The 15,772-nt window shown below is 37.6% G+C and overlaps 1 protein-coding gene across 3 annotated transcripts in view; it reads right to left on the bottom strand.

Annotated features, from left to right (window-relative positions):
* The window catches only part of LOC136863459 (myb-related protein A), a 289,002-nt gene that overhangs the window by 110,122 nt on the left and 163,108 nt on the right, over positions 1-15,772 (bottom strand). For all 3 annotated transcript variants that reach the window (XM_068226482.1, XM_068226481.1, XM_068226483.1), the window contains exons 4-6: positions 14,758-14,990; positions 6,952-7,258; positions 3,043-3,254 (exon numbers count right to left, since the gene is read on the bottom strand). In XM_068226482.1, coding sequence (XP_068082583.1) covers positions 3,043-3,254; positions 6,952-7,258; positions 14,758-14,990 — 752 coding nt within the window. The remainder of the gene's footprint in view (positions 1-3,042; positions 3,255-6,951; positions 7,259-14,757; positions 14,991-15,772) is intronic.

Raw genomic sequence — 15,772 nt, 5'->3', positions numbered from 1 at the left:
AACATACGGTAATTAGGTTAATATTTCTTCCCAGTTATTGATGATTTTACATTACATTACTGACGAGTTTATAAAATAAAACTTTAATAGCATTGGATAATAATTACCTTGACTGCTTGGATAAAAGTTTTCATCCCATGCCCGGACACTTATGACGTAGTAGTAAGATAAGAGTCTAGCGATGACAACTGAGACATCGTAAATAATTTGACTGAATAATTCCGTGGAAATCTGCGTTATCGTCTTGGATTTCACTTCGTGCGCAATAACACAGGAGCCGGCCCCATGGTGTAGGGGTAGCGTGCTTGCCTCTTACACGGAGGCCTCGGGTTCAATTCACGGCCGGGTCAGGGAATTTTACCTGTATCTGAGGGCTGGTTCGAGGTCCATTCAACCTACCTAGCCGGTATTTCCTGGCGACGTTGCCGATAAGCGATAACTTACAGCCTTACGTATTTCAAATGGGAACTCATAATATGTAGGTGGTGAATAAATAGTACACTGTCTCGTGACCACATTGTCAAACTGCCGATAGCCTACCGGTAAGCATAATATGTAGGTGGTGAATAAATAGTACACTGTCTCGCGACCACGTTGTCAAACTGCCGATAGTCTACCGGTAAGCCATGCGTCGTACATATACCGGTATTATTTATTTATACGTTGTGCAACATGTCGCAAACGTGACTGTGTTGCCAAATTGCCCATAAACCATACACGTATTTAAATTGCGCATTCATGTGCAACTTACGTTGCAGTTCCATTTACCTTTTAACCAGATTAGTGAACAAAATTTGGACGTGCGACGATTATGTAATTAAAAGTTTAAAGTCCGATTTTTGTATTGAAAATAAAGGATGCGACGATTACGCGGTGGCGACGATTATGCCGTGAAATACGGTATTTCCGAAATGTATCCAACAAGGTGCATTTACATTTTTCAAATACTGCACATGGATAAATTGCTGGCAAACATAACCGCACACAACAAAAAAAAACCACACGATTCAAAGACGAGGACAAATTATGCTGGCTCCCCAGCGCAAATGCTTTATTTTTTGGATTACTGTACTGTATGCATTTTTTAGATACGTCGTAATTGCACGGAAAGTGCCCGACGCCCTTAAAACATTGAACTTTCCTACGACGTGGGGAGGAAGTCTGTCGCTTCCGTGTGCATTGCAACACAGTGTGATGACCCCCACCCTTGTACGATTTCTCGGCTGGCACTTCTCTGCTTTAAAACCCTAAGTCAGTTTGGGCTCGGTATTAGAAAACACCATACAGTTTTATCGGCACTGACAATATTGTTCTGTGCATACGAATTGATTATATGAGCCACGCTTTTTCGCCAATTGTCGGCATCACCAGTGTTCTCTGCTTCTCTGCCCACTGTCTGTTACGTGATAAATATGCTGAATAAAAGTATTATGATTTTACTCGAACTTACCAAATATGAAGCACTCTGTAGAAACACCGAAGTGAATGAAAGTATGGAAAGATACCCCAGCACGTTCCGGAAGACGCGTTCTATCATGATCATTTTCTTTTTGCTAGTGGCTTTACATCGCACTGACACAGATAGGTCTTATGGTGACGGCACTTTTTTTAAAATTTTAATTACTCTGTAAAATACTATATTTTTTAATGTAAAGGCAGTTTTTAATTAAAAGTCTGAATTTCGGTAATGGGGCCAACATTGTTCTTTGAATTAGATTCGTATTTCGAATTAAACAATTTAAATAACATGCAAAACTGTACCTCATGTTTCCGAGTACGAGAGCTTCGAATTAGGTGGGATTTTGAATTAACCGATTTCGAATTATCGAGGTTCTACTGTAGTGAGTAACCACAAATATCTCCCTCACTATCACTTTGGAGGAAAGAATACTATACAGAAGACAGAGATAAGGTGGAAATGCAAATACACAAAGAATAGTTTGCAGTGGTTTCAGAAGTGTAGGATCAGCAGTAGAATACTCCTAATTATGGGACAAAAAAAAAAAAAAAAAAAAAAAAAATGGAAAAACATTAAGTATGGGAAGGTTACAATAATATTTACTGATTTAGGAGAAACCTATGACAGTGTCCCATAAGTAAAAGAATGAGGAAAATGTCTGGTGGAAAAAGTATTGAAAATCACAATTAAAATTTTAGAAGTAATGCATTTTAAATGTTGCAATCACTGCAAGAACAAAATGGGCAAAACACAACGGTTTGAAATCGTAATAAGTCGGACTAGTGTACGGTTAAGTTTGTAACTGTGACAGATGATGCCATGAGTGCAGCAAAAGCAGATCATACAGGTACAAGAAAGAACACAATGTTATTTGCGGAGAAAGAAATCTAATGCAATGCAACACATGGGGAAATTGAAGATTGAGAAATCAATGTAGAGAGAAGCAAGACAATTTTGATGACACAAGAAAAAGAAAAGGAACACCAAAAAATTTAGAAGAAAAAGATATGAAAGCTGTGGAAATCCATGTATTTCTAGAAGTGAATTAACAGATAATTCAAGACTATAAATGGAAACCAGAAGGATAATACAGCTTAAGAGTAATCATCATCATCAACATCTGCAGTTTCCAGCTGTTGGCTGGGTCTGCTTAAGAGTACTCCCTTTCACAAAGTAAGGGTATTGGTATCGTGATATTATCAATATGGGATTGGTAGAGAAGGATGTGAAAAAGGATGGGAACTCTCTGCAATACTGATCTCTTCAAATGCCACAAAAGCAAGGGACTTCTCTGCAATAAACCATAAGCAATAACCCTTTGCAATACACAGCAATGCCTAGGCAGTTCCATAACAGAATGAAGTATACAAAAATTCTCTTCAGTAATGCACAAAGTAATGTCTCATCAGCCTGTACAAATTCTTACTGTGTGTACCTCAAGCATAGCTAATGGTGAGGAGGGAAGGTTACAAAGCATGGACACTTATATCCAGGAATTACTACGTAGAATATGAAGCACACAATTATAATAGAGCCAATACAGCGGAACATGTCACCCATTACAGCTACAAAGTATGCATTACCTAAGCGATGTTACAAGTTGGGACGCTGACTGAGCCTGTCCAAGATGTTCCGGAGACTGTGACCTGCTTGGTTCAAATGTAATGAAATCAGAACTGATGTATTCTTGAGTTGAGTGTTGCTGCGAAGAGGCATCCATGTATGGCTGGGACAACAAGCCCTTAGTAGACTGATTGCTCATGGTGTCAAAGTAATCTGGAGGTGACCACTCGCCCTATAAGAAAATGACAACAAATGTAGTTCAGGAACAAGAACAAAATGAATTTAAATACACCTTAAATCTTACAATGGGACAAGCATAACAGACAACCAAAATTTTCCTCCAAAGTCTTTACATCTAGCACATAACAGTACATTTCCTCCCTCTCTCCCTCCTCAGGTGGGTGGCAGGGACATCATGACCACAATACACTCCACTACATTATAATATATGGAAAATAAAAAGGCAAGGAACAGTACCCCACATTAACATGGAATGTCCAAGGTAAAGAGTTCATCCATTTTCTCCATTTTGCAACAAATATGATATGGATCATCGAATCTGTTTTCTCCCTGTCTACCTCTCTATATCCAACTTAACTGTAAGTAGCATGATCTTTTAGAATTTATTGATATTTTTTAAACTGATTGTTAACAATCCTCCAGTCCAGCTGGCTCCTTTCAAACCAATGTATTCCACAATACACAGAAGTTTTTCACAGAAATTCAAAAGAGTAAATGCAGGTAGCATGCAACAACTATGTTATTCAAGATTTGTTTTTCCCATCCTGGTAGTTTAATATTGCTGGGCGACTGCCCTAAATGCAGATCAGTAGTGACTGAAGATTGACCGATTGATTGTCCGCTTCCTACAGTGTATTAGTGTTTTGTTCCCTATCTACACCTTTGTTTCCATGGCCTGTCTGCTTCCTCTAGCATGTCAGCGTTTTGTTCTACATCAGATATTAAATGTACTGTATATTTCACTCTAGAGATTTACTTCATTGCCTGAGGTCCTAACTCAACTTAAAGACAACATCATATTATGGCAAGAAGATCACAACCATATTTTTTGTTGTTATATGTATTTTATGCTATAATTATTCCTGCAACATTGTCTTTTATCTTATATACATATGTTTTAGTTATCACGTGATCTGTTTAATTTTTATTTTGGCTGAAGATGGCCACTAAGTAGCTGAAACTAGTCCCAAGGCTTACGTAATAATATTTACTTGATATATTGTATTGGAAAGGTGAAACCTCTTGTCAATTTATTCCTTATAATTGCACTTCAATATGGAACAAAAATAAAATTTTAGCTTATATAGCTTATAATTAACAAATAGTTCATCAAAAAGGAGGTAGCAGCTGTTTGGAAGATGCAAAGGTGTCAGCCTGGATGATCGACTAATATGCAAAAGCAAACAGCAAAGTGGAGTAATTTCCATACAGACCAAGAAGACCCTTGGAGGACTGGAATGTAAACGCTTCCACTATCCATAAACCTTGGCACTTGGTGAGGTAGTGTGGACTGCTCACTGCCCAGCCACCTTTGCCTCCAAGAATTAACCTGGTACTCATTTTCTTTGTGTAGACTGAGTGAACCTTGTTCCTTAAATTTTGCGACTTCAAGTGGGGATCGAACCCACGTACTTCTGGGTGAACCGAGCATGCCATTACCACTTCGGCCAGGCAGCCCCTGATTAACTCATAATAATAATACTTAACATGGCTTAGCAATGTTAATACATGGCTGAAAGCAATGGGATGTTACAGCCGTAACTACCGAGGATACCAGCTCTCTGCCGGTACAACTGAATAATGCAAAGATGACTGTTTTCCCCCCCACATAAAATATTCCAGAGGAGAACTGCATCAAACCAAGCAATGTACTGACAAAACAAACAGCAAGACATAATATGTACTGTGTACATGAAATACAAATTTTACGTTGTGTACAGTATGCTAATATCATAACTAATTTTTCATTTCAACACTTTATGGACAAAATATAAGGGGAAATTAGAAGTAATTCTGAAGAAACATAGTTGTAGTCATTAAGAAGTCACGAGTAATTCATGCGAGGACAATGTGTCTCAGCTGAGAATGAATTAAACACATTAGAGGTAAGAGTTTTCCCATTAATTTTAAAGTAACCAACGTCACCTTACATCCATTTTGATTCCACAATAAAAATGGTAATGGCATGCTCAGTTCACCCAGAAGTATGTGGGTTCGATCCCCACTTGAAGTCTCAAAATTTAAGGAACGAAATTCCCATTTCTGGAAATGCGCATGGCCCTGAGGTTCACTCAGTCTACACAAAAAACATAAAAGAAAATTTCACACACTTTCTTAGTGAAACAGTGAATAATTCTCATTATATAAAGATGTTCCTTTTTATGCATGTAATGTTTTCATGGAACTGTAACTTATGAACCTGTTTCTAGTTTGTACTGTAAAAATTGGTACACATTTGTCAAAATATTGCTTGGCCAAAATGGTGTCAGCCCACTTCTATTGTTTGTATGCATTTTTATCACAAAAAGGAAAAGAAACTAATAATGTGTTAAAAATGTCCTATCACTTTCCAGTTTCTAAGGCTGCTCGAATGAACAGTAGTTCTGGCATGATATTAATTGTGGAGATTTATCTCCCATATGCAGTTATCAGATGGTGCCTCTTATAAGGGCTTCTGATAAGTTCACCTGCATACACCCCGGCGTCAGTGGGTAGGGTCTGACACATCCCACTCTGATGAGTCTAGTGTCAGACCTAGGACGAAACGCTGGTTAATAGAGCAAACGCCTGAAAAGCCTTACATCTGATGTTTTTTAACATGATATTAATAGCCCAGTGTAAATGTGTGTTGTTATTCGCTTCAGAAGATCTGTTGTCTGTGAAGTTTTATGTCTAATGTAGCTGGTATAAAACAGTAAATTTACACACAAATGTGCAAATATAAGCTACAGGAAAAAAACATAATCACCTTTTTAAATCACTCACTACTGATCTGCATTTAGGGCAGTCGCCCAGGTGCAAGATTCCCTATCTGCTGTTTTCCTAGCCTTTACTTAAATGATTGCAAAGAAACTGGAAATTTATTGAACATATTCGTTGTTAAGTTATTCCAATCCCTAACTCCCCTTCCTATAAGCAAATATTTGCCCCAATTTGGATGTGGATCTGCATGCTGGAATCTGTACAGGGTAGGTTTAATGAATTCCCTAGAAAAAGTTCAAAGAAGAGTGATGTGTTTCATAAACGGGAATAGGAGGAATACCATTAATTGGGAAAGTCTTGAATCTAGAAGAACTAAAGCTCGCCTGTGTGGTCTTCATAGGAGCTACATGGGAAGGGCTGCCTGGAGTAGTATTAGGAATAGGTTGGAACCTCCCTCATACTTATCGAGAAATTATCACAAACATAAAATTAGGGCCAGGAACCAGCATACAGATGTGGGCAAGTTTTCCTTCTTGAACAGGACCATAAGGGATTGGAATAAATTACCTTGCGGCACTCTTTGATAGATTCCCTTCAGGTATCAAGACATGTAAGAAGATCATCTGTGTTAGTGTAAAGTGAAAAGTAAAAGTTGTAAATGACGGACACTGAATTTGTGATTGTCTGCTCGATTTAGAATGTTAAACTAGAAGTATTTCTTGTAATATTTTCTATCCATGGAATTGCTTGTCATAGTCATCATCATTGGGTAATTATGTTTCAACTTTACTTTATTATCACACTACCGTAAGTAACAATTGCCACCAGGATATTTCCCAATTGTGATGTATTTGTTAATAACAATAAAATAATCACTTCAACCTTAAAAAAGGTCTCAACCAACGAACAAAACTGTAATAGAACTGTCAAATGCCTAATTATATCATACTAAAATTATTAATATATATTTATATAGCAATGTTTACCTCCTTATAGATTTCCACATTGATTTTTGACTGTGAAACCACATGCTTGCTCTCTTGCGTTTGACTACATTCTTTAGAATTAACTTTTGCATTTCGTGGTTGCAGCACTCGAGGAAAGACGTAATTTCCTACGTTGGGAGACTGCTCACGATAATGGTTATCACTCTGCGATGACACCAAGGTATCAACAACAGCATTCTGAGACTTTGATCGGGATTTACCACGACGTACATCTTGCGATCTGTCTTCTGCCTCGTACTTCCGACGCATTGTTGAGTTCCAGTGATTCTTTATGGCATTGTCAGTCCTGTATAAATGAAAAACAATAGCTCTATATATATCTATAACAGTACGAAAGTATTCATATAACGTTAGATAAAAATTCATGCAGGTTTAGAAGAAAATTTAAGCTGTTTTGCTGTTATTGTTATTACTTTTTTGCTGTCAGGTTGATTAACATCTCTAAATCTTCAGGAAAGAAACACTTCAAACACCATCCTGTTAAGCATACTAGGCATGATTCTCGCATCAAGATTCTACTTTTCACTATTAATTGTAGCACTGACAAACAAAAAACAAGAAAACCACAGTTATCCATATTTCTTTAGAGCTAATCAACCACCTAATCTCCTGTTTCTGTTGCTCTATCTTACAACACTGGCCTGTCATTGTGTTTGTCCTAGTACGTGTTCTCTTCCATGCTCTTACCTTTTCACTACTACCTGATTTTTTACTTATATACATATTCAATCAGACAATGAAAACAGGAATGCACACTGATACAGTTTATAATCAGTATTGTTTAATACTACTAGTATCATTTAATAACATTGCTAAATCCCCAGCTGTGAATGCCAAGCAATACGGCTGAGGAGGTCATAATGCCAACCACATGACTCTCCACTATTTAAATGTAACGTAAAATCTTTCCAGTCTGTCAAACACGAAATTTCAATATAAATTATAACACTAACATATCTGTAAAGAAAAACACACACTATTATACAAAGAATGACATGTTTTGTTCTACAAGAACATCCTCAGATATGAAATCACTTGCATCATGCATATATATGTACAGTATTGTTTACGTTGTGTAAACTCGTTAATGATGGAGAGTTTGATAATATGAACAAGTGATAACAGATAATGATTGTATCAGTATTCAGCATCACTGTATTAACTTAATGAAAAACTTCTGTACTTATCTAGTCTGCCGAAGCGTAGTCCGTTGTTTCCAAACGCTGTTTCAGGACTGTGGTCATGTAGCGGCAAGTGGAAAGTTTTTGGGCGTAGCAAACTGACCCGCGGAGAGGGGACGGGAAGCAGTGGGGGGAGCGAGGGGAGTGTTGTGGATCCTTCTTATTGGAGAGGGGAGAGAAGGTTAATTCCTTCTTCATGTTATAAACTAGCATACAGTTCCGCGGAGGGGGGAGAGGAAGTAGGGGTGGAGCAAGAGGAGCTTTGTGGATCCTTCCTTTTATCCACTGGAGAGGGGAGAAAAGGTTATTTACCTTCTTCAGGTCATAATGTATTTTATGTATTATGGACAAATGCAAGTTAATGATTTTGTTAAACAAAGTATGGAATTGAATTAGAGAGTAACTAGTAAGATATTATTTAAAATGATAAAACATAATCTAAAGGCCATTGAGTGCTCATTTAAAGAGTAAATGTTAACCAGATATTAAGTAAGTAGAGCAAAGAGGAGGGGGGATATTTTAAATTTTTTGTTTCATTAGCTTTTCTTGCAATGTAAATTTCTATTGCTTCCTAAATATTCACAGATTTACTTTTATTTTCTATGTGTAAAATTTTTAGATCTGTGTTTATGTCTGTGAAATGGTGTGAACTGCCATATATGTGCTCTCCGAAGGCTGAATGCCAATTGTATCTGATCGCACTTTTGTGCTCTTTGTATCTTGTGTGGAAACTGTGTCTTGTGTGGCCTCTACATGTGGCACGGTACTTAGGTTCTTGGCACACGAGTTCATAGACTTCTGACTTGGAGAAAGGATTGTTTTTTTTTAGGTTGCATTTGCTGATGTTTGTCTGCAGTGTGTTGTTCGTTCTAAAGGCTACTTTTAGACCTTGTTTTTTGAAAATATTAGCTACTTTGTATGTATTCTTGTTAATGTAGTTGAGAATCACATATCTTACTCTGTCGTGTGGTGGTTTCCCGGGCATTTTTCTTACTTTATTTAATAGTTTATCTATTGTGCCCAGAGGGTGGTGGTTTTCTTTTGCGATTTGTTTAATTATTTGTATCTCTTTACTGAAATCCGTTGTACTCATTGGTACGGAAATAGTTCTGTGTATCATTGTAGTCAGTCCTGCCAATTTGTGTGTGTATGGGTGGTTCAATTAGTTATCAATAGTGTGCAACATCTGAATGCGCTTTCTTTATACTTTGTATGATAGGTTGTCATTATTCCCACTGGTTGTGATGTCTAAATAGTTTATTTTCTTATTAGTTACTGGTTCTATTGTGAACCTGATGGACTTGGTAAAGAATTTAGTGTGTTTAATAACTGGTGTGCATTTGTGATGTCATTATTGTATATGCAGAACACGTCATCTACGTATATGCTCCAGCGTAAGATTCCCTTTTAAGCTGGCCGGTTATGAAAATATTTTCAAAGTTATTTAGAAAAATGTTTGCTATTATTCCTGATAATGGTGAGTCCATGGCTAACCTTTCCCTTTTGACAATAGATTTTATTGTTGAATGTAAAACAGTTTTGGTTTAATGTCGTGCTAAGAAGGTTAATTTATTTGGTTTCTTGTAGTGAAATGTTTTCTTTTGGAAGGTTTTCTATATGTTTAATGGATCCATCTATTGGTATATTGGTGTACATTTAGTGATGTCAAAGGATATCATGTGTGTGCTCTCTGTTGTTTTGAGATTATTTAGTTCTAGGCTGTTTTTAGTCTATACATTCTCTTTAAGTGAGATTTTTTCTTTCAGAATTTTTTTTTTGCTACGGGCTTTACATCGCACTGACTCAGATAGGTCTTATGGCGACGATGGAATAGGAAAGGCCTAGGAATGGGAAGGAAGCGGCTATGGCCTTAAGGTACAGCCCCAGTATTTGCCTGGTGTGAAAATGGGAAACCATGGAAAACCATCTTCAAGGCTGCCGACAGTGGGATTCAAACCCACTGTCTCCCGGATGCAAGCTCACAGCTGAGCGCCCCTAACCGCATGGCCAACTTGCCCGGTATATAGAGCTGTTTGCTTAAATTATAACTTGGTGCATCTTTAAAATTTATTATTGGTCTAATGGGACGAGAGATTTTGTGTACTTTGGAGAGCGCTCTTAGTGTGGGGTGTTTGGAATTTTTTATAGTACCGAGCGAGTTCGCCGTGCTGTTAGGGGCGCTCAGTCGTGAGCTTGCATTTGGGAGATAGTGGGTTCGAACCCCACTGTCAGCAGCCCTGAAGATGGCTTTCCATGGTTTCCCATTTTCACACCAGCCAAATGCTGGGGCTGTACCTTAATTAAGGCCACGGCCGCTTCCTTCCCACTCCTGGGCTTTTTCTAACCTATCGTCGCCATAAGACGTATCTGTGTCGGTGCGACGTTAAAAAAGATTGTAAAAGAAGAAAAACTTTTGAAGGTAAGGCTTTATTTTCTCTTGTTTAGTGAGAATAAAGTCTGTTTCCTTGATAGCTTGTTTTATTTTATTTTGAAATGTATTAGGTGGGTCGTGTTGTAGTTCTTGAATTCCTTTGTTGTTGGTGAATTCTGTTGTTTTTTCTATGTATTCTTTTCTCTTCATTATGACTGTTGTGTTCAATTTATCTGCTTTTGTGACGATTAAGTTGTTGTATTTTATTTTGTTCCTAACTGTTTTCAATGCCGAGTATTGAGTGACACAATTCACTTGTTTGGCAGAATTTTCTTGTGTGATTATTTTCAGGGCTTCATTGGGGATTGTGTCGCGTGCTATTTCTACGTCTGTGATTAACTGTTTTATGTTTTCATTATGACATTTCTTGCAATTGAATTTGAGTCCCTTCTCAAGCAGATTTATTTCATTCTTTGAAAAGGTAGTGTCTAATCTATTAATTAATCTAGGGTACAAATTAGCAAATTTGTCATGGTTATTGTTTTCTGGTTTCATCTGTTTATTGATTAGGTTACATATTTTAATGACAATGGCCTTCTGTTCCTGACTGATTCTTTTTTAATGTAATCATGTAAAACGTTGAGTTGAATGTCCGTTGAGTGTGGTGCCAGAAGTTGCTTGGGTTTAAATGGATGCATAGAATTAATTTGTTGATTTCCTGTTTCTTTATGTATGCAAATTTAATTTTGTTTCTGATCCATAATAGCTGTGATTGTGAAGTTTACATTTTAGCCAAAGTTGTTGTGCGGGTTTAGCTTTTATGGATATGTACCGAGGAAGGAGCTTCAATTCTAGACATTTCTGATTAAATGTAATTGATTTGTCAGTGTTCATGAATTTAATTTTAAGCGACTTGAGTTTCTTGGCTTCATAATTTGCCTGACTGGCCGAATAATTTGTTAACAAGGAAATCATACTTTCCAGTGTCGACTTATTTAAATCAATATTTGCGGCCATCTGGCTGGGCAGCAGTTATCTTGGCTGGCCAAGGCCCTTAACCTTTCAAGTGGTAATGACTGAATAAATCATCATAGATGCATGGCTTCCTAAGTGGCCACGACGGAATATTCAGTCATCACATCGTAAATGTCTTTCGCCGATGGGTATGACAACTTGTTCCATCGTAGGTTCTAAGATTGCTTTCCTCTGTGCGTGTGTTAGTTTTGAGCTTTGCCTACAGCAGCACTCTCCTAAAACCATGTGACTGGGCGAAATGCTTTCATTCTGTGTCCAGTTGGCAGCCAGGCAGACCAGCCGCCAGGCTGCTGAGTGTGGTGGATAGTGCATTAGGGCAGGTGCAAGCGGAGCTCACAAACATCTGGAAGAACAACTGTTTGATTACACTGACAATTCGGAGTGTGATGTGTCATCTGATAGTGAGAATAATGTTGAAATGTCAGAAGATAGCGAGTGCTATGGTGAAAGCACTCAAGTGAACACGATGGTAGCACTAGCGGTGATATTCAGCTCTGTGTATGGACAAAGGTAGGATCTGAACAGCCGAGATTTACATTTACGGCACAACCTGGACTAAATGTACAAATTGAAGACATAAATAATCCGCTAGAATATTTTGAATTGTTTATCACTCCTGAACTAATAAGTAGGGAAACCAACCGGTATGCTCAACAGATTTTAGAAAGCACACCGACCTAGAAACTATATTCAAGACTATCAGTGGACCGACAAGAATAAAGATGAAATTATAACTACCTGAATTCCTTCTCTTGCAAGGCATTCATCAGTTACCTCACAACAAGAGCTACTTTTCTCATAGACATCAGACAACCCAATTATTTTTAGAGCTGTTCTCTGAAAGAAGATTTCGTCTCCTCAAATTCTTACACTTGGTCGATAACGAAATCTCTACAAACTGTAACCTATTCTGGACCACTTGAATAGTAGATTCCAAAGTGTGCACACACCCGAAAGCGATGGGTCTGTAGATGAGTCTCTTATGTTGTGAAGGGACGTTTGTCATGGAAAGTTTTCATACCGTCTAAGCGCTCAAGATTCGGTATCAAATCACGTAGCAGGCAGTGTGCGGAGAAGAAGAATCCACGAACACTGGCGATGCAGACAATTGACGAAAAAACGTGGCCTTGTACGCACCGAACAATATTGTCAATGCTGATGTAACTGCATTGTTTTCTTTTTTATTATGCGATCCCAAACAGACTTATAGCTTTAAAGGAGAGAAGTGCCACGCCAGAGAAACCTACAAGGCTGGAGTCACTGTACTGTGTTCTGTGTTGCAATGCAGGCGGAAGTGAGAGACTTCCTCCCCTCATCATAAAGTTTGAAAACAAGGGCCTCGGGCACTTTCCATGCAAGTTAAAGGCATCTAAAAATGCAAAAGGTACAGTAATCCAAACAGTAAAGCACTTGCATAGGGGACTCAGCATAATTTGTCCTTGTCTTTGAATCATGCTTTTTCCTCTTTTCTTTAATTGCATGAGGTTATGTTTGCCAGTACGTTAGCGAAGTGTGTTATTTGAATACTGTAAATGCACTTCGATACATTTTGGAAATAGTTTTTTTCCGCATTTGAAAGGTAACAGTGAATCAAGATTAAGTGCATGCAGTAATGGGTCTTATAATATTTTGTGACGCTGCAAGGTTTAGCATTTCTGAATTACGAGTTGGCGGTTAATTCAAAATCATAAGTCCGATTTTTGCATCCCGACGACTTTCAATTAACAAAGTTTTACTGTATGTTGTACTGAAAATGTGGACGCTCTCACAATTTATTTCTTATAATTGCACTTCAATACGGAACAAAAATGAAATTTATAGCTTATAATCTCGTAATCTACCGAAGTACTCGTAAAAACTAAAGAAGTTCTACCAGAAGCACTTCCGCCATATGCTAGACATATGCTCCCTAAATGCCTACTTGTACAAGAAGTCAGGTCATGATACCTGATTAGAATTCCAGATGTGACTTATTGAGATCATCAAGAAGTACAACAAACATGAAAGACCACAGCCATGCAGACCTTCGAAGACTCATCCTCCAACAAGAATAAATGCCCCTCACTATCCCTTATACATTGTTGCAACAGCGCGCAAGGAAAACCCTACTCGGCGGTGTGTTGTGTGTTACCGAATGGGACAGAGACAAGAATCTAGGTAATAGTGTGAAAACTGCAAAGTAGCCCAGTGCGCCGCACCTCGCTTCCAGCATTACCAAACAGTTGTCAACCTCTGAGGACTACTTTTATGGAAGTGGAAGCAATGCTTCAAGATTGATGAATACGAATAAAGTATTGTAAAATAGAGTAAATTTTGTGATTCTAATACCTAAGACAATTGCTTTTATCCTGTAAGTAAATATGTTATTTGAAGAGGAGTTAGTAATGTAATGAAAGCCCTGACTGAACTTTACTACGGAGGCTTCCTGGAGCTGTAATCACTTTTGGTAAGTTGATAATGAGTGTATATTTTTAAAATCAGATAAAATACTTGACTACACAAGAGTATGTTATTGTAGGTTTCCTATTGCTTTCCTGACTGAGCCAGATTCTCTTTCCTTGCCCTTGGCACTGTAATCATTTTAAAAGCTTGATAGTAAGACTGTCTTTTTATACCCGATGAAAATACCCGACCAACTGAACGTATCCCACCGTAAGTTCCTGTTGCTTTCCTCGGCGAGCCAGACGCCTTGCCCTTCGTACTATGATCATTTTTGACAGCTTGATACATATTCTGTACTTCTTGAACCTGATAAAAATACTATACTACAGAAGAGTATCTCACTATATGTTACTACCCAGTACCTTATGGAAAATTGCCACTGTGTTAGTAAGCTACTCAAAATAAATATACCACTTGAAAGGTTAATGAGCTGTTGCCACTAGGTTTTTTTTTTTTTTGTTTGAAAAATTATTGCATCATATATATCAACATACCTACAAAATACTTTTGATTTATGCTTTCTCCATCGAGAACAATACACACAAAAGATCATATATCTCAAATCAATATGAAATTTAATGTAAACATTGGCAGTATCAGACACTACAATTTGATATATTAGAAAAGTTCTGATATGAATTACCGCTGTCTATTTTGTAACATATGGAAGAAAAATTCTTCAGAATTCCTTTCAAGAATTTACTGCACTGAAAACTATTTGATACGCACATGTGGAGTACAATATTTTCCACTTACCTTCCAGGTAATAACTTAGCAATTTTAGCCCACTGGTTGCCCCACTGCTTGTGAGCTTGGTATATAATCAAATCTTCCTCTTCCGTCCAAGCAGACTTTTTAATGTTAGGATTTAAATGATTATGCCAACGCTCTCTACACTGTTTTCCAATGCGACCCTTTAAGTGTCTTGCAATCAGTGTCCACTTCTTTGGTCCGAATCTATTCACCAGCTCTACCACCATTTCATCCTCCTAATGTCAAAAGATAACATTTTAAAAATGACATGTATGATGCTACTACAAATCTCAAGTTTATGGAAATTAGAATACATGCTCACCCAATTTCACAGAATCTCTTTAAGACACACATTATCAAAGCTACCAATTTTAGTTCTAAAATGAAATCTGAACATAAAATTTCTCAAGAGAGGGAAAAAAAACACATTTAAAGCACTATGAAGAGAGACAGGAAACATGTCTAATAATATTCACAAAGGTGAGAGTCACAACCATCACAGTACATTCAAGCTTTCAGTAAACAGAGTAAACAAATTAATAAGCTCTTCAGAGATTCTTTCCTTTCTCATGCTAACATCTCATAAATTTACCACTTAACTTTCAAATGTCCCATTATCAAGCAATGATCTACTCCATCATCCCTGAAAAGGACTATTATATCTCCTTATCACTATCATTTTCTTCAGTTCAAAGTTATTTCTGGCTTTGTTGGAGCCACCTGACTCAATTTTGAGTTTTAGCCAAGGGTTTAAGACTCTATGCCTTTCCTGACATCCCATGATTTTCAAGGTGAAAAATTCCACCACAGGATCCACTGGGATTGAAACCTCAGCCACCTAGGTGGAACACCAGCAACTGAACCACTGTGGAACAAATCATCCCTACCCAACCCTCCACTCCAGATCTGTTAATCACTAGGCATCACCAAAAGTCTTAAATGGAAAAATGAACATATCACTAGCCAATACTAAACAAAAGAAAAGAAGAGCTTGGTTCATAGAAACTGCAGGAAGTTC

The sequence above is a fragment of the Anabrus simplex genome, chromosome 2 (genome assembly GCF_040414725.1).
Source record: "Anabrus simplex isolate iqAnaSimp1 chromosome 2, ASM4041472v1, whole genome shotgun sequence".
Taxonomy (NCBI): Eukaryota; Metazoa; Arthropoda; class Insecta; order Orthoptera; family Tettigoniidae; genus Anabrus; species Anabrus simplex.
The sequence above is the reverse complement of the archived record's forward strand: the minus strand, read 5'-3'. Positions and strand labels throughout refer to the sequence as shown.